The 19,292-nt window shown below is 46.4% G+C and overlaps 4 protein-coding genes across 8 annotated transcripts in view; 2 read left to right on the top strand and 2 right to left on the bottom strand.

Moving 5' to 3' along the window:
- Window positions 1-1,300, top strand: part of plekhg4 (pleckstrin homology domain containing, family G (with RhoGef domain) member 4) — a 45,552-nt gene extending 44,252 nt beyond the window's left edge. For 3 of the 4 annotated variants that reach the window (XR_014597341.1, XM_084012573.1, XM_084012572.1), the window contains one exon: window positions 1-1,300. This exon is cut by the window's left edge. The gene's annotated coding sequence lies outside the window, so the exon portion shown is untranslated. The other variant, XR_014597342.1, reaches the window with a different exon arrangement.
- Window positions 1,301-1,464: 164 nt separating this feature from the next.
- Window positions 1,465-5,723, bottom strand: rab8b (RAB8B, member RAS oncogene family). Its single transcript, XM_084012635.1, has 8 exons — window positions 5,421-5,723; window positions 3,686-3,746; window positions 3,080-3,140; window positions 2,920-2,997; window positions 2,292-2,381; window positions 1,856-1,921; window positions 1,731-1,781; window positions 1,465-1,656 (listed from the first exon to the last, which is right to left on the bottom strand). The coding sequence occupies exons 1-8, from the start codon at window positions 5,542-5,544 to the stop codon at window positions 1,567-1,569; spliced, it is 621 nt and encodes a 206-aa protein (XP_083868761.1). The 5' UTR covers window positions 5,545-5,723; the 3' UTR covers window positions 1,465-1,566.
- A 492-nt stretch (window positions 5,724-6,215) lies between these two features.
- LOC311015392 (isocitrate dehydrogenase [NAD] subunit alpha, mitochondrial-like) lies at window positions 6,216-13,421 on the bottom strand. Of its 2 annotated transcripts, XR_014597345.1 has the most exons (12): window positions 13,326-13,421; window positions 12,452-12,514; window positions 12,033-12,116; window positions 11,836-11,950; window positions 11,312-11,499; window positions 10,089-10,222; window positions 9,234-9,336; window positions 9,046-9,110; window positions 8,880-8,964; window positions 7,376-7,528; window positions 7,103-7,245; window positions 6,216-7,053 (listed from the first exon to the last, which is right to left on the bottom strand). XR_014597345.1 is itself a non-coding variant. In XM_084012607.1 (11 exons), the coding sequence occupies exons 1-11, from the start codon at window positions 13,350-13,352 to the stop codon at window positions 7,162-7,164; spliced, it is 1,101 nt and encodes a 366-aa protein (XP_083868733.1). In that variant the 5' UTR covers window positions 13,353-13,421; the 3' UTR covers window positions 6,216-7,161. The 2 variants fall into 2 exon arrangements, 1 of the variants encoding a protein (XP_083868733.1); XM_084012607.1 differs by having other exon boundaries at window positions 6,216-7,245.
- Window positions 12,540-18,146, top strand: LOC311015418 (calcium and integrin-binding family member 2-like). The gene is made up of 7 exons (XM_084012645.1): window positions 12,540-13,082; window positions 13,842-14,113; window positions 14,465-14,499; window positions 15,856-15,967; window positions 16,120-16,267; window positions 16,806-17,001; window positions 18,010-18,146. Exons 2-7 carry the CDS (start codon window positions 14,063-14,065, stop codon window positions 18,029-18,031), a joined length of 564 nt encoding a protein of 187 aa, XP_083868771.1. The 5' UTR covers window positions 12,540-13,082; window positions 13,842-14,062; the 3' UTR covers window positions 18,032-18,146.
- Window positions 18,147-19,292: the final 1,146 nt, after the last annotated feature.

Raw genomic sequence — 19,292 nt, 5'->3', positions numbered from 1 at the left:
AATAGAAGATTGATTATTGATTAATTCAACAGGTAAATTATCAACCAAAGAACCTGAAAGTGACGACATGAAGAAGATACATTATTTTTCACTGCTGATCAGTCAGTATTGATTGATGCCATATTGAGTATTGATCGGGGGGGAGAGACAGGAAGTTAGTTAAAGCACAAACAGAGAGGATTATTAATAATTGTTATGATAATAATACTGCTGCAGTGATTCTGTAAACAAATCAGTTCAACACGATATTCAAACAACAACAACGTAAACATAAACGTCAGTCGGAGCTCAAACAACTCCGATCATCAATAAAAATCTGTAAAATGTGACTTTTTATTTCTGTCAGATTCTTCCAAACATTTAAGTTATTTATTTCAGGTATAAAAAGGTGATATATGTTTAATGTAAATCCAAACTTAACTTCTAATTGTTTCTAAATGAGAGTAAATAAATATGAATAATACTCTTTTATTTCATAAAAAACAAGTCAAACAAACTGAATTAAAAAATCAAACCAACTCGTCTTGTTTTTTCATGTTAAAGAAAAATATAAAATACAAAAATATAGAAAAGCGTCAACAACTTCATTATTTCATGAAAAGAACAAACAGAACTCTGTTTTACAGGAGACCCTGAATGTCACGTGACCTCCAACAGGAAGTGATGGCTTCCAGTGTCTCTGACTTCCTGTCAGCGGACCTCTGACACCACCTCCTGTCCACTGACAAGTTAAATGTTCCTACGTTTGAAGGGAGTCCCTGCGTCCACGCTGGCTCCTGATTGGACGAGAGGAAACACCAGCCGGTTCCACAGGAAGACCACACGAAGAACGACGGATCAATAAGTGATCAATCACCATGATTGAACGTGTTCTGTACATCGATATGAGTTCAGGGTTGGATTATTGGTTTCATATACGTGGATAAAGTGGATTTACATCATGTCAGTAGACATTTAAGTTATTAATAGACGATAAAATTGATTATTTAATGTAACTGAACCAACTTTGAACTATTAGTTTTACATTTTTAAGTTTGAATTAATTTATGTAACAAAGCTTTTCTCTTTAAATGCGTCAATAATGTGACTGAACATAACATTCTTACATATATTAATATTTATAACAATATATATTATGTTATATATGTAAATTGTATTTATATATATTTTTTTATCTTCAGCCTTTGGTTTTTACTTTTGGTTTGTAACAAACATTTAAATGATTATATATATATATAGATATACATATGTCTATATATATACATTATATCTATATCTATATACATATATATATCTATATATATCTTTATCTATATATATACATTATATATCTATATATATATATCTTTATCTATATTTATATATATATATATATAAATATATATCTTTATCTATATTTATATATATATATATATAAATATATATCTTTATCTATTTTTATATATATCTTATATATATATATATATATATATATATATATATATATATATATATATATATATATATATATATATATATATATATATATATATATATAGGCGTACGGGAGGAGTAGAGGAGGAGCAGCTAGAGCAGGGAACACCTGAAGAAGCTCTTCTTGGATCGAGACTCAGAGATTTTAACCGACGCCGCTCCTCCTGACGGGTTGTTGTCGTTCTGGAGGGAACACAGAGGTCAGAGGTCAGAGCGTGGACCAATCAGCTGCAGGCAGGAAGAGGAAGTGAACTCACCATCTTCCTGTTCAGCCTCGTCATGATGTCTCTGCCGAGGACGAAGAAGCCCTGCAGACGACACAAGCTCCACCGTTACTGTTCAGCCGAGTCATGGAAGGAAGAAGTGCTGAGTCATGACTCACCTCCTCCACGTTGATGCCTGACTTGGCGCTGGTTTCCAGGAACTTGATCCCGTAGTCGATGGCCAGCTGTTATTCAGGAAACGGAGAAGCAGGAGGTCACGTGCTCTAACTGTCATCGTTACATCATCACAATAATAATAATATAAATAATAACTAATAATTATATGAATAATAATATAAATTATAACTAATAATTATATGAATAATAATCTATAATATAAATAATAAATAATAATTATATGAATAATATGAATATATATTAATAATACTATTAATAATCATTATATGAATAATAATATATAATATTCATAGTAATAACAATAATAATATATATTAATAATAATACTATTAATAATCATTATATGAATAATAATAATTTATAATATTCATAGTAATAATAATATGAATAACAATAATGTGAATAATAATAGTGGACCTTCTCTCCTCTCTCCTTGGACACTTGTCTCTTGTCGTTCATGTCACACTTGTTCCCCAGAATCATTCTCTCCACGTCTGACGACGCATGCTGTAAGACAGGACAGGCTTATGTCACATGACCCGTCTGTGGTGACTGTCTGTGTGACTGTCTGTGGTCAGCTGTCACATGTGGAACCAGATCTAACATGAAACTGCAGCAGATGAAGCTTTTATTATAAATCATAAAGAATATATATAATTAAAATCATTGAATTTTCGCCGTTTTCTATTAGCACACCAAAGTTGGTAAGCTAATTATTTTGCTAAGGCCCCCAAAAAGGCCGTGATATGGGAAAAATAATAAACGACAGCATTTCAATAGGGCTTCGCAGCCCGACGTTATCGGCGCTCGGGCCCTAAATATGTTTGATGAAACAAACAAACAAACAAACAAACATGTTTCCGTTTGATGTTCATGACTTCATGTGAAACACTGTTTGGCCACCAGAGGGCAGCGATGGCTCGTATGCCACCATCTTCAGGCATGACATCACCACATGACGTCATCACCAGCAGCTCAATGGTGGTGTGGTGACATCATTTGAGGAGGTCATCATGTGATGACGTCATGTGGGGGCGGGGCTTACCTCCTCTATGTTGCGTATCCAGTTCCTGATGTTATCGAAGGACTTCTCGTTGGTGATGTCATACACCAGCATGATGCCCTGGAACACAAGACACAGGAAGTGACACGTCATCATCCATTGTCCAGTAGCAGAGCGGGAAGCAGGAGGGGGCGGGTCATACCATGGCTCCTCTGTAATAGGCCGTCGTGATGGTCCTGAACCGCTCCTGACCCGCCGTGTCCCTGCAGGGACAAGTGATCAATATCATCCATCCAGTCACTGATCAGCATGTATTGATCCTCACTGATCACCATGTATTGATCCTCACTGAGTCACTGATCAGCATGTATTGATCCTCACTGAGTCACTGATCAGCATGTAATGATCCTCACTGATCAGCATGTATTGATCCTCACTGATCAGCATGTATTGATCCTCACTGAGTCACTGATCAGCATGTATTGATCCTCACTGATCAGCATGTAATGATCCTCACTGAGTCACTGATCAGCATGTATTGATCCTCACTGAGTCACTGATCAGCATGTAATGATCCTCACTGATCAGCATGTATTGATCCTCACTGAGTCACTGATCAGCATGTATTGATCCCCACTGATCAGCATGTATTGATCCTCACTGATCAGCATGTATTGATCCTCACTGATCAGCATGTATTGATCCCCACTGATCAGCATGTATTGATCCTCACTGATCAGCATGTATTGATCCCCACTGATCAGCATGTATTGATCCTCACTGATCAGCATGTATTGATCAAACTCACCAGATCTGCAGTTTGATTTTCTTTCCATCCAGTTCGATCGTCCTGATTTTAAAATCTATACCTGAAACAAAAACAAAAAGAGAAACATGCTGATCTCAGGTCTGTAGCGCCCCCTTCAGGACAAACTGTTAACACTGATCAGATATATTTTAACTAGGGGTGTGAATCTTTGGCTTCACAGCGATTCGATTAACGATACAGTAGTTGGCGATTCGATTCAAGGACGATTTTTTGTTGTTGTAACGATTCGATTCGATTCTGTAACTTGTAACCAAAATTCTATATCCATTAAATAAACATGCAATAATGCGAGTGAGACTATTCGTTTTCTTCTGAAAGGTGAAAATAACATATTTATTCTAGAAAAGATAAATCCCCCGCCTTAGCCAGACCCTCTCTGGACCCGGGACCCGTCACAGGATGATGGTAGAACAGAGTAAACAACATCTTTTTGTGACTTTTCACAACATTTTCGACACTATACTCTCTACTCCACTGTACGTAAAAGTACTAATACACACTGTGAAAACACTCCACTGTAAGTAAAAGTACTAATACGCACTGTGAAAACACTCCACTGTACGTAAAAGTACTAATACGCACTGTGAAAACACTCCACTGTAAGTAAAAGTACTAATACGCACTGTAAAAACACTCCACTGTAAGTAAAAGTACTAATACACACTGTGAAAACACTCCACTGTAAGTAAAAGTACTAATACGCACTGTGAAAACACTCCACTGTACGTAAAAGTACTAATACGCACTGTGAAAACACTCCACTGTAAGTAAAAGTACTAATACGCACTGTGAAAACACTCCACTGTAAGTAAAAGTACTAATACGCACTGTGAAAACACTCCACTGTACGTAAAAGTACTAATACGCACTGTGAAAACACTCCACTGTACGTAAAAGTACTAATACGCACTGTGAAAACACTCCACTGTAAGTAAAAGTACTAATACGCACTGTGAAAACACTCCACTGTACGTAAAAGTACTAATACGCACTAATACGCACTGTGAAAACACTCCACTGTACGTAAAAGTACTAATACGCACTAATACGCACTGTGAAAACACTCCACTGTACGTAAAAGTACTAATACACACTGCTAAAACACTCCACTGTACGTAAAAGTACTTATACACACTGTGAAAACACTCCACTGTACGTAAAAGTACTAATACACACTGTGAAAACACTCCACTGTACGTAAAAGTACTAATACACACTGTGAAAACACTCCACTGTAAGTAAAAGTACTAATACACACTGTGAAAACACTTTTGGAGATACAAGGTTTTAGCTGCACAGGAAGTAACTTAAGTGTAGTGGAGTAAAGTAAAGTTGAAGTACTCCAATGATACTTTGCTGTACTAGTTCTGCCTGCCCAGTAGTACACAAAGTACATGATGGTCAAAAGTGGACTGAAGTACACTACTTTTGTAATTCCACCTTATTGATGCCGGTGACCTTTGACCCCGCTGATAGTCTGAAGTCTTTATATGACGTCACCTCTAAACACGGCGCCGGCTGGGTTCTAATGATGATGATAATAATAATAATAGGGGTCAAAGGTCACCGGGCTGCGGCTAACATCTGCGCGTCTCCTGCCTCCGGAGCGCTTTCACTTTCCGTTAGCTCCCGTTAGCTCGCGGGGCTAACTCCACCCTCAGTCCCACTGACCGGGGGTCTCCGGTCAGTGCCCCCCCCCCCCCGGTGGACTCACCGATGGTGGAGATGAAGGTGGTGTTGAAGGCGTCCTCGCTGAACCGGAACAGCAGGCAGGTCTTCCCGACGCCGCTGTCACCGATCAGTAGCAGCTTGAACAGATAGTCGTACGTCTTCGCCATTTTCCCGCCGTCGGTGGTCCCGGTGGTCTAACGGAACCGGATTCGGGCTGGTCGCGCTGACCCCCTACTGACTTTGTTGGGGAGGCTGATTCCGGACTGGGTCTTCTGAGAGCGGACTGAGAGGAAGCAGGAAACGGTCCCGCTTCAAAGCTGCCGGGAATACACCGCGTGTATCCGGTCCGGGATTTTCACAATAAAATAGGTGCAAAATATTTAATGTCTCGTGCCACCTTTAATTTTCCAACAAGTACTATTTGGTGAAAGTAGGAGTACTGCCTATTTGCATCACTTTTATTTACATGCATAGAACTAAATATTTATTTACATATATTTAGCACTTCTTATTGTAATTTACTCTATTTTATCATTATTTATTTTTATTTCTATTCTATATTTTAGAATATTTTTTGAACCGATTAATCATATTTTATTTATTTTCTCCAGTCTAATGTCAGGGAATGCTTTGTTGTGTAAAAGTCTTACTTTCATACTTGGATCCCGTCAAATACACGTCTAATTCCTGCTGAGCCGCTTTCATCAATAACAGATCAATAACTTGTTTTCTTGAGTCTTTAAATGTCCATACTGTGTTTATGTTTGAAGATTATCTCATTAAGACATATATACACGCACACACACACGCACACGCAAACAAGGAGCCTTCACACTGATCTTTCCAAACAGCCCTTTAATGAGCAGATGTGTGAGAGCAGCCGGGCCAGAAGAGTCCTCCTCCGTGGACCAGAAGAGTCCTCCTCCGTGGACCAGAAGAGTCCTCCTCCGTGGACCAGAAGAGTCCTCCTCCGAGGAACCAGAAGAGTCCTCCTCTGAGGAACCAGAAGAGTCCTCCTCTGAGGAACCAGAAGAGTCCTCCTCCGTGGACCAGAAGAGTCCTCCTCCGAGGAACCAGAAGAGTCCTCCTCTGAGGAACCAGAAGAGTCCTCCTCTGAGGAACCAGAAGAGTCCTCCTCCGAGGAACCAGAAGAGTCCTCCTCCGTGGACCAGAAGAGTCCTCCTCCGAGGAACCAGAAGAGTCCTCCTCCGTGGACCAGAAGAGTCCTCCTCCGTGGACCAGAAGAGTCCTCCTCCGAGGAACCAGAAGAGTCCTCCTCCGTGGACCGGAGACAGGAAGCAATAAATACGTTACGTTTCCACCAGATTACCGTTAAAAAGTTGCGACTGTCCGACAGACATGAAAGCAGAGCGTGGAGTAGAAACCCTTGGTCATGTGACATTTGTGCGTTATGTTTGAATGTTGTCACGGTAACAGACTGCTGCTGAGGAGGAGGAGGCCACGCCCCCTTCCACACGCATCACCAGGAAAAACTACATATAATAATAATAATAATAATAATATAGGTTCTTTATGGAAATGAAGAAAAAACCCTGTCGGTCCAGGTGGGTCCCGGTCAGTCCAGGTGGGTCGAAGTCGGTCTGGTCGGTCCCGGTCAGTGCCGGTCGGTCTAGGTCGGTCCCGGTCAGTCTCGGTGTGTCCAGGTCAATCTAGGTCGGTCCTGGTCGGTCCCGGCTGGTCCAGGTCAGAACAGTCGGTCCCGGTGGTTCCTGGCTGGTCCAGTTGGGTGCCGGTCGGTCCAGGTCAGTCCAGGTCGGTCCCGGTCAGTCCAGGTCCTGGATGCGACGGCAGATATCGGCTGTAAACTCGGAACACTTGGCGTTTCCTCCCAGATCCTTCGTCAGCACCTGAGACAGAGACACACGTTAGCACCAGAGAGGAGGCGGGGCTTCCCTCCACGTAGACCCCAACCAGGTCTGAAACCACCACGAGTGAGTCTCTGCTTCCTCCACATGGTCTGGTCTCTGGAGAGCTCACCTTCTTGTCCCTGATGGTGTCGAAGCAGGCCACCTGGATCTTGTTGCCGTAGTCATGGAAACCCATGTGACGCAGCATCATGACGGCGCTGAGCAGCAGGGCGGTGGGGTTGGCTAAGTCCAGGCCGGCGATGTCGGGGGCGGTGCCGTGGACCTGCAGGATCAGCACAAACCCTCAGCTTCCTGGTCCGCTAGACACACTGACCTCTGGTGGCTTCTGTTGGTCACTACATCACAGCGTCTGGTCTGCTGGTCTAATGGTCTGCCGGTCTAGCTGTCTGCTGGTCTAACGCTGCCCCCCTGTTCAGACCAGACACGGCGGTCCACAAGCGCTTCTGCTCAGCTGTTGTTCATTCAGAGCTATTTTTTCATTATGGAGTAAATAACCCCATAAAATTAATACACCATGTTTCTGTAACCAAGAAGTTTGAACACTTATTTTATTTATCCGTTCAGAGAGAGAGAGAGAGAGAGAGACACAGAGTGTGTATGGTAGTAGACAGAGCATGACATTTTTCGGGAATTCCCGCGGGTCACGTGATTCCCGTGGGATTCCCGCGGGATGGGAGTCAAAGTTTTATTAATCCCGTGATTGGGACGGGATGGGAATAAAAATCAACGGGAGCGGGAACGCCATTAATAGATGATGATTTTCAGCCGTGTTAAACAACCAAAAGGACAGACACGTCCATTTTTGTAGTCATCTTTCAGTGAGCCAAAACTATTTTGACTTGCGTTCTATATTGCATAGATTCATGCGAGTTGAATGTGATGAAAAAAAAAAAAAAACGGAGTTGGATGGGAGTGGGATGGGAGTGGGAGTAATTTTGAGTGGGAGCGGGATGGGATTTTTTCTCTGGGAGTGGGATGGGATGGGAGTGAAAATCCACTCCCGTGTCATGCTCTAGTAGAGAGTAGGAGTGCAGATATACAGTTGAAATACACATATTTGTTTATTTATTAAATGTTTTTTCTCTTCCTGTTTCCCAGTGCAAGTTGAGATACACAAATATGATCGCATTTGTCAATCGCGGTATTTTATTTTGAAAAGTGCTTTAAAAAATAATAATAATTTTGACGCGTTCGCTCGCGGCACGCGAAAAAAATAGAGCAGAGGCCGAAACGATCGCTTCACGGTGCGGGACGGCCGCGCCTTTTTGCGGCGCTCCGTGTCTGGTGTGAACCAGGCGTAATCGGTCTGCTGGTCTGCCGGTCTAGCTGTCTGCTGGTCTCATGGTCTGCCGGTCTAGCTGTCTGCTGGTCTAATGGTCTGCCGGTCTAGCTGTCTGCTGGTCTCATGGTCTGCCAGTCTAGCTGTCTGCTGGTCTAATGGTCTGCTGGTCCAATGGTCTGCTGGTCTAATGGTCTGATGAACTGCCGTTCTAGTTTTCTGCCGGTCTAATGGTCTGCTGGTCCAATGGTCTGCTGGTCTGCTAGACTAATGGTCTGCCGGTCTAGTTTTCTGCTGGTCTAGCTAAATGGTTAGTGAAGTAAAGGAAACTGACCGATTCAAAGATGGCGACCCCGTTGGCTCCGATGTTCCCGCTGGGGGTCACGCCGAGACCTCCGATCAGACCGGCACACAGATCACTAGGAGACACAAGACCAGATCAGGACCGGCAGCCTGGACTCTCAGGGCTCGGTTTGGAGGTGTGAGTTAAAGGGACTGACCTGAGGATGTCCCCGTAAAGGTTGGGCATGACCAGGACATCGAACTGGGTCGGATCCTGGACCATCTGTAGTCCACGAGAACCGGGGACAGGAAACAAGAAAACTCTTCAGTGTGGACAGGAAACAGAAAACGGGAAGCCATGGTCATGTGACCTCCTCACGTCCAACATGTCCACCAATGAACTCACGTTGAGACAGACGGTGTCCAGATACATCTCCGTGAACTTAATGTCCTTGTAACCCTCGGCAACCTCACGACACTTCCTCAGGAACAAGCCGTCTGACATCCTCCTGGGGGGGAGACAGGAGGGGAGGGAGGGAGACAGGGAGACAGGAGGGGAGGGAGACAGGAGGGGAGGGAGGGAGACAGATAGGAGGGAGACAGAGAGACAGGAGGGGAGGGAGGGAGACAGGAGGGAGGCAGAGAGACAGGAGGGGAGGGAGGGAGACAGATAGGAGGGAGACAGAGAGACAGGAGGGGAGGGAGGGAGACAGGAGGGAGGCAGAGAGACAGGAGGGGAGGGAGGGAGACAGATAGGAGGGAGACAGATAGGAGGGAGACAGAGACAGGAGGGGAGTGAGGGAGGGAGACAGGAGGGGAGGGAGACAGGAGGGGAGGGGAGGGCAGGAGGGAGGCAGAGAGACAGGAGGGGAGGGAGGGAGACAGATAGGAGGGAGACAGAGAGACAGGAGGGGAGGGAGGGAGACAGGAGGGAGGCAGAGAGACAGGAGGGGAGGGAGGGAGACAGATAGGAGGGAGACAGAGAGACAGGAGGGGAGGGGGGGAGACAGAGAGACAGGAGGGGAGGGAGGGAGACAGATAGGAGGGAGACAGAGAGACAGGAGGGGAGGGAGGGAGACAGGAGGGAGGCAGAGAGACAGGAGGGGAGGGAGGGAGACAGATAGGAGGGAGACAGAGAGACAGGAGGGGAGGGGGGGAGACAGAGAGACAGGAGGGGAGGGAGGGTGACAAAGTGAGTGATCCATTAGGGAACCTGGGACCCTGCGGTCCTCCAGGGTCCTGGTCCTGGTCCTGGACTCACATGATGTTGGCCTTGTGGACCGCGGTGACGCTGGTCCTCTGGTTGTTGCGGGCGTACTCAAAGGCGTACTCGGCGATGCGTCTGCTGGCGTCCTCCGTGATCAGCTTGATGCTCTGGACCACGCCGTCCACGATCTACGGGGCGAGACGGGACAGGAAGCTCATTGTCAAGGACTTTCCAGGTATTTTTTTTATAACTTTCAAGGCATTTAAGTGATGACTTATGGTGTTTTCAAGGACTTTCAAGGCATTTTCAAGGACTTTTATATGACTTCCACGGTGAAGCTGCATCGGATCGGAGGCAGTGAGATGGAGAGAGACAGGAAGTGGTCACACCGGGACGGACGAAGGGGAAAACACGAGAGGAAGGAGAACGGACTTCACAAAGCTCATCAGTGCGAGCGGAGGTCTTTTAACAGGAAGTGACATCACACATACACATCTACTGCCAGCTGACAGATCCATCTGAACGCTGCGACCCACTTCCTGTATTTACGTTGAACGACTTCCTGTCTTGGCAACAGGAAGTATCAAAAGAGTTTTAAATATTTTAGTTTGATTTAGATCTGAGCTGACAGTAAAAACACAGACCCCTGTCCCCCCATCGGGACCGTGGCGGTCCCCCCATCGGGACCGTGGCGGTCCCCCCATCGGGACCATGGCGGCCCCCCCATCGGGACCATGGCGGCCCCCCCATCGGGACCGTGGCGGTCCCCCCATCGGGACCATGGCGGTCCCCCCATCGGGACCGTGGCGGTCCCCCCATCGGGACCATGGCGGCCCCCCCATCGGGACCATGGCGGCCCCCCCATTGGGACCAGGTTCCTCCTCCTTACCCTGAAGATGAGGAGGAGCTTCCTGTCTGCGGCGGCGGCTAGCTGACCTACAGGGAGACAGTGAGGGGGGTTCACCAGGATCACTACAGGGTCTGGACTCATGTGGGCTACTATCTAGACCTCTGGGGGACCACAGACAGTCTCTGGTTCCTCCACATAGTCTGGTCTGGCCTCTGGACTAATGTGAGCTACTATCTAGACCTCTGGGGGACCACAGACAGTCTCTGGTTCCTCCACATAGTCTGGTCTGGCCTCTGGACTAATGTGAGCTACTATCTAGACCTCTGGGGGACCACAGACAGTCTCTGGTTCCTCCACATAGTCTGGTCTGGCCTCTGGACTAATGTGAGCTACTATCTAGACCTCTGGGGGACCGTACGGAACTCACCGTGTGTTCGATGCCGCTGTACTCGCCCTCCGTGTTCTCCCGGATGGTGACCAGGTTCACGTCAGTGTAGGGGGTCTTGTAGCCCTCGATGGAGATGCAGGGTCGAACGTTGGCGTAGAGGTCAAAGGTCTTCCTCAGAAGCAGGTTCATGGAGGGGTGCCCGGCGGCGATGGGGGTCTTCAGGGGTCCTTGGGGGGGACAAAGAGAAACAAAAAAAAAAATCCAGCTCAACCGGTTTCTCAGGATCATTTATCACTGTTAAGACAACAAAGCTCTCCACTTCCTGTAGTCTTTTCACATTAAAAGCCAGAGAGATTACATCCTTTTGAAGCATATGATGCTTTTACTGTGAAATATCAGCAGGAAGTGACAAAAAAAAGGGGCAAAGTGGAAGAGTGACGTTCTCTACAACTCAACCGGGGCTTTCTACCGTTCCTGTGGTGTCTTCCTGCTTTAAAAGAATTAAGATTGTTGCCATGGTTACGCCTCAGGACGCCTGTACGCCGCCCTCCACATGAACGTACCCTTCAGTCCAATCTTGCTCCGGTCCATGGACTCCTTGGCGTCCGGCGGGATCATCCATCGGCCGCCGGGTCCTTTGATCGCCGTGACGATCCTCTCCTCCCACCGGACCGGCGCCTGCGGGGTAAAAACATCAGCATGGTGAAACAACCTCCGCCGCGCCTCACAAAACACCCGTCTCATCTGAGACCACACCCACTTTGGCCGCCTCGAAGATCTGGACGACGGCAGCGGAGATCTCCGGTCCAATCCCGTCGCCGGGGATCAGGGTGACGGTCTGAATCTGAAACAAATATGTATGTTTAGCATTTGAAATAAATATACCTGTATATATATATATATATATATATATATATATACACACACACACACACAATTTATACATATATATGTATACATTGAAATGAAATATACACATACTTGTTTATTTGTGTGTATGTGTATATATACACACACACACACACACATATATATATACACACTTGTTTATTTATGACACACAACACTTGTTTACTGTGTATAACATACTTGTTTACTTGTATATATGTCCGTGTGTGCTGCAGGCCCGTAGATCTGGACTAATGTGGATCTGGACTACTGTGGATCTGGACTACTTACCCCCCTGCAGGAGGCTGAAGACAGAGCGGCTCTCCTGGTGGACCCCGCCACCACCTGGGACAGCTGGAGGAGGACAGGAAGGTCAACACGAAGGTCAACTTCAACACAAACAACCTTCCACAGTGATTTGCTCATCTGACCTTTGACCCGTTTCAGCATCATTTATATATTCTGGTGTGAATTCCTATAAACTACTATAAACAAATCAAGCCAATTAACTTACATTATATATTTTGCTTTCTTGAAGTTATGCAAACTAAATGTAATCGTATTTGAGTGACATTTATAGCGTTTTTACTAGCGGAAGCTGTTAGTGCGGTAACGTTACGCTCATTTATGACTAAATAACTTCTAATCTATTCTTGTCCTAACTGTCCGATGGGTTTCATGGACGCCGGATTCCCTGGAAAACTCTCTTCTCGCTGAGTAGCCGTTCGGTGGTTTCCAACGAGGTGCCGATGTCGCCCATCGGGCAAGGTGACCCTTAAATTGGTAACTTTCTGAACGTAGTCTGGTGCCGGTGGTGGACTACCGGGTGTCAGCCGGTGGCCTCCGGTTTGTAACGGCGGATTGACTGGAAGGTGACTCCCGCAGGTGTGGGGCGGACACGGTGACGAACATGAATGTTCCGGTGATCCGTTAGCTCTGCTAGCTACAGCACTGTCATCCCGCTGAAGGACACACACACACACACACACACACACACACACACACACGTAGCTAACGTGCTATCATGCTAACAGCGACGTACAGAAATCGGCCGTGACTCTCCGGAACACCGCGGAGGAGACGCCGACGCCTCCGGACACTGTCACGACACAACTCCGCCATGTTTCCAAACATCCTCGTTCATTTACAAATCAACTCCTCTCACCATTGACCTCCACGCGCTGCCTGCCATCCTGTTCACTCTGAAGATCACAGATCCTCTACACGAGGAGGAGGGTTCACTCTGATCACAGATCCTCTACACGAGGAGGGTTCACTCTGATCACAGATCCTCTACACGAGGAGGAGGGTTCACTCTGATCACAGATCCTCTACACGAGGAGGGTTCACTCTGATCACAGATCCTCTACACGAGGAGGGTTCACTCTGATCACAGATCTTTTAGAGGAGGAGGGTTCACCCTGAGCACAGATTGTCTAAGAGGAGGAGGGTTCACTCTGATCACATTACACGATAAAATATAAAGTGTGAACATCTAAAACATAAAATCACAGAATGAGACATTTTATCATATTGAAATCCTTTAATCCTTTCATCTAGTGGCGCAAAATCCTTTTTGCCACTAGATGGCAGTGATGCACTTATTTCAGATATAATTTTAATTTAACATCTACGTTATATATATATATTTAACAGTGCTGTCTCTGCATTTCACTGTAAGTGCATCGTTGGGTTGGTATGTGGTTTGCCGGGCCTCCCCTGAAGGCAGCACGCTGGTGCCCGCCTCCCATCCGCGTCCCCGAGGCGTAGAAATCACCTTCTCCTGCAGCGGACAGCTGCGACCTGGACGCGCAGGAGAAGACTCGACCCCGACCAGGAGCGTGATGTAGACCGGAACATGTCGTCCTGAATGGATATGCGACTCCAGTGTGATGCAGCAGGATGGGCAACAAGCAGACGACCTTCACCGACGAGCAGCTGGAGGCGTTTCAGGTCCGGACCGGCTCCTCCGGTTATTTATATTTATGTGTCACTGTAATTATGATTATTATTATTGTCATGATGATTGTTATTATGATTATTGTTATTTGTATTATTAGTAGTATGCATAATACTGTATTCATATATAATGACGTAACAACATGATTCATGAACATCGACAGATCAGTCTTCTTCATTACAATGAAGAGGTGTTTCATAGAACAGAATAGAACCATGAGAAGAGAACAGATAGCAGCCGCCTGATTGGCCATGGCCGCGTCTGCAGCCCCATGTGATGCTGAGTGATGCTGTGAAAGCAGATCCTCCCTGAGGACCGGTCCCTGACTCTCTGTCTGTTTACAGGACTGCAGCTTCTTCACCAGGAAGGAGATCCTGGGGTGAGTCCACTGTCCAACACACCGAGTCAGGTACCCAAGTCACCGAGTCAGGTACCCGAGTCAGTCCACCGAGTCAGGTACCCGCATCACCTAGTCAGGTACCCGAGTCAGTCCACCGAGTCAGGTACCCGCATCACCGAGTCAGGTACCTGAGTCAGTCCACCGAGTTAGGTACCCGAGTCAGTCCACTGAGTCAGGTACCCGCATCACCGAGTCAGGTACCCAAGTCAGTCCACAGTCAGGTACCCGAGTCAGTCCACCGAGTCAGGTACCCGAGTCAGTCCACCGAGTCAGGTACCCACATCACCGAGTCAGGTACCCGAGTCAGTCCACCGAGTTAGGTACCCATGTCACAGAGTCAGGTACCTGAGTCAGTCCACCGAGTTAGGTACCCGCGTCACAAAGTCAGGTACCCGAGTCAGTCCACCGAGTCAGGTACCCGCATCACCGAGTCAGGTACCCGAGTCAGTCCACCGAGTCAGGTACCCGCATCACCAAGTCAGGTACCCGAGTCAGTCCACCGAGTCAGGTACCCGCATCACCGAGTCAGGTACCCGAGTCAGTCCACCGAGTCAGGTACCCGCATCACCGAGTCAGGTACCCTAGTCAGTCCACCGAGTTAGGTACCCATGTCAAAGAGTCAAGTACCCGAGTCAGTCCACCGAGTCAGGTACCCGCATCACCTAGTCAGGTACCCGAATCAGTCCACCGAGTCAGGTACCTGCATCACCGAGTCAGGTACCCGAGGCAGTCCACCGAGTTAGGTACCCATGTCACGGAGTCAGGTACCTGAGTCAGTCCACCGAGTTAGGTACCCGCGTCACAAAGTCAGCTACCCGAGTCAGTCCACCGAGTCAGGTACCCGAGTCACTGAGTCAGGTACCCGAGTCAGGCCACCGAGTTAGGTACCCATGTCACGGAGTCAGGTACCTGAGTCAGTCCACCGAGTCAGGTACCCGAGTCACTGAGTCAGGTACCCGAGTCAGGCCACAGAGTCAGGTACCCCAGTCGGGCCACCATGTCAAAATGTGTCATCTGTGGCCGTGGCAGGCCTTTTGGTTTGGCGATGCATTCAAAGTCAAAGTCTATGTGGTTTTTCCAAACAACCAACTCTGCCTTTGATGCTACACGTTACAGGAAATGAGTGCAGTGGTCTATAGATACATAGCTAACTAGCTACACAGCTAACACGCTAACTAGCCAGACATCCGCTTCCTGGTGACCATGACAACCAACAACAATCACCATTTTCAGTACATTGTCCGCTCTACTTCCATTCTATTTTTGACGGGAGACACACTGATGCTAACTTCCTCTTCAACCAAATGCCCCCCCCCCCCCCCCGCTGTGTTGCAGGTTACACAGCCGATATCGTGACCTGGCTCCACATTTGGTGCCGCTGGATTACACCAACAACCCCGACATCAAAGTTCCCCCGACACTTATCGTCACCATGCCGGAGCTGAAGGTAGAACTGATCGTTAGTCCCTTTAACCCCACCCCCAAAGGCACTTTGAGGGCCGGTTCTCGGCCAAGGAAAACTGGTTCCAGAGCAACATGTATTATAATCAATATTGTTATTAGTGAGGTTTGAACTGTTGGGTCTCCGTGTCCTGGCAGGAGAACCCGTTCAGAGACCGGATCGTGGAGACCTTTTCCGAAGATGGACAGGGGAACCTCAGCTTCAACGACTTTGTCGACATGTTTTCTGCACTCTGTGAAACTTCACCCCGAGAGCTCAAGACCATATATGCCTTCAAGATCTACGGTAAGACGCAAGTCCTAAGACCAGGACTCAGAAATACACTGTTGGCTGTTAAGTTTTTAACAAGTAGTTCTTTGTTCTGGATCAGGGGTTACTGGGTCAGGGTAAACTGGGTCAGGGTACTGGATCAGTTTTAGCTGGATATGGGTCTTGGGCCAGGTTCCCGGATTAGCTGGGTCAGGGTCCTGGATTAGCTGGGTTAGGGTCCTGAATCAGTTTTAGCTGGACAGGGTCCCTGCTTGGCCAGGGTCCTGGATCAGGGGTAGCTGGGTCAGGGTCCTTGATTAGCTGGATCCTGGATTAGCTGGGTCAAGGGTCTTGGGCCAGGGTCCCAGATTAGCTGGGTCAGGGTCTTGGATCAGGGTTCGCTGGAGTACCAGCGAACCAGGGTCCCAGATTAGCTGGGTCAGGGTCTTGGATCAGGGTTCGCTGGAGTACCAGCGCACCTTTAAACAGTTCTTGGATGTTTTAAATTTCTGATCCTCGTCCGTCGTTTCTCAGCCGAACTCTCTCTGAGTCTAGTCTTCTGGTTGTGGTCCAGACTTTAACAGGGACAACTTCATCTGTAAGGAGGACCTGAAGAAGACCCTGAACAAGCTGACCAAAGGAGAGCTGACGCCAGAGGAGGTCACGCTGGTCTGTGATAAATCCGTCGAGGAGGCCGACCTCGATGGAGACAGCAAACTCTCCTTCTCCGACTTCGAGAACATGGTCTCGAAGGCACCAGAATTCCTGAGGTACTATACCGGTCTTACTGGGGGACCGGTTTTTAATGCAGCATATGTAGTAATACCACAATACAGTGCATTCAGTATTTTACCGAAGTGAAAGTAAAAAAGTATCAGCATCAAAATATACTTAGTTAAAGTGCTTAAACTAAAACTGTCAGATAATTGTACCGCAGTAAAAAGTAAAATATTTACAGAGGATAAGAATGGCTGGCTTGTTAGCTAGGTATCTAGTTAGCGAGATAGCTAGGTAGCAATTTAGCTAGGTATCTTGTTATCTAGATATCTAGTTATCTAGGTTTCTAGTTATATCTTGTTTACTAGTTATCTAGGTGTCTAGATATCTTGTTTACTAGGTATCTAGGTGTCTAGATATCTTGTTTACTAGGTATTTAGATATCTTGTTTACTAGGTATCTAGGTGTCTAGATATCTTGTTTACTAGGTATCTAGGTGTCTAGATATCTTGCTAAGTATCTAGATATCTAGATATTTAGATATCTTGTTTACTAGGTATCTAGGTGTCTAGATATCTTGGTAACTAGTTATCTAGTTATCTAGGTTTCTAGTTATATCTTGTTTACTAGGTATCTAGATATCTTGCGATCTAAGTATCTAGATATCTAGGTATTTAGATATCTTGTTTACTAGGTGTCTAGGTGTCTAGATATCTTGGTAACTAGTTATCTAGTTATCTAGGTTTCTAGTTATATCTTGTTTACTAGGTATCTAGATATCTTGCGATCTAAGTATCTAGGTATTTAGATATCTTGTTTACTAGGTGTCTAGGTATCTAGATATCTTGGTAACTAGTTATCTAGTTATCTAGGTTTCTAGTTATATCTTGTTTATTAGGTATCTAGGTTGCTAATTCTAACCTGTAAGTGTGAGTAGCGTTACATGCTGGTTCGGTCCCATGAGCAACACAGGAAGGGGCAGGACTTTGCCTTTGAGCTCAAGAGATGTGACCATTAACGATCCACAGCAGCGTTCAGCATCATCCTGTTTCTCTCTGCAGTAACTTCCACGTACGAATATGAGATGATCCTGCAGAGGACTCACCTGGTCCGGTCCTCACCCTCCACCTGAACCCTGACCCTCCTCGACTCAGTGCCTGTCCTTTCTACCGCCGGCGGAGCATCTTCTTCTGTGGCAGAGACCCGGAGGGTATGGTTCTGGACTTGCAGGCTTCTGATCGTAAAAGACAGCTAGAAACTTTTCTGAGAGGAAAGTCGTCGCTTTTAGTTCAGAGCGGCGATAACCGGATTACACCGACAAGCATCTCCATGGCAACGGCGTCTCTCTCCGGACAGTCTCGCTCCTCCGAGACTCTCTTTGGACACGCTGGAGAGGAAACAGGGCTTTTCGGACGTCAGTGCTTTTGCAGAGACCAGATCCAGTGACGGGATCCTTCTCTGAAAAAAAGCACAGTTTTAAAAGGGCAAAACCAGTGAAGAGCTATGCAATCTTTGTGTGTGACGTGCATGTTGTAACTTGCTTCTCGCCCCGTGTTGATTTGTTCTCCTGGTGCACAACGACAATCACAGTAGACTGGAGGCCAGTTGATGGAAGGGCTCTCTGAATCCTCGTCCTGCTGACCCACGAAACCCTGAACAAACAAGCTTTCGTTCAGCCGAGAGGAGAATGTTTTACTGGCTGCAATCAAATAAAAGATTTTTTTGTTGCTGCATGAATCTTTTTATCAGGGAAAACTGATCTGGGTCCACCAAGTCCAACGTGCTGTTGTCTTTTTCATGTGTTCATGAAACTTCAGGTTTTAAATATTCTTCTAAAAACACTAAACATGTTAATAACTGCACCAGCTCTACATCACGTTTTCTCTGCTCCCATGATGCTTTGCAGCCAGAGAGTTTCCTCTCTTTAAAAGGAGATAAGATAAAAGATGTAAGATATAAGGTTTACCACGAGAGTAGACCACATTACGAAACCAGAGACTGTCTGTGGTCCCCCAGAGGTCTAGATAGTAGCACACATTAGTCCAGAGACCAGACCAGACTATGTGGTCCAAACAACAAGGTCACTGCTGTATTTATGTCTAGATGACCTTATTTGGAGTGTTGATGGACTACAATGTGGATCCAGTGGATACAGCTCCGGATGATGTCATGAACCCAGGCAGGATGGGGTTGGTTTCCTGGTGATTTCAGCCTTGATGGAGGAAACGTTTGGTGTGAATGCACCATGAGTCAGCACAATTTTTTGTTGTGAAGGATTTGATTTGAATCTGTCTTGCAAACCACACAAGTACATAATCTCTATCTGCTCTGAGTAAATACAGTA

This window comes from Eutrigla gurnardus, assembly GCF_963514095.1.
Source record: "Eutrigla gurnardus genome assembly, chromosome: 1".
NCBI lineage: Eukaryota > Metazoa > Chordata > Actinopteri > Perciformes > Triglidae > Eutrigla > Eutrigla gurnardus.
Note: the sequence above shows the minus strand (reverse complement) of the source record. Positions and strands in the feature narration are given on the sequence as shown.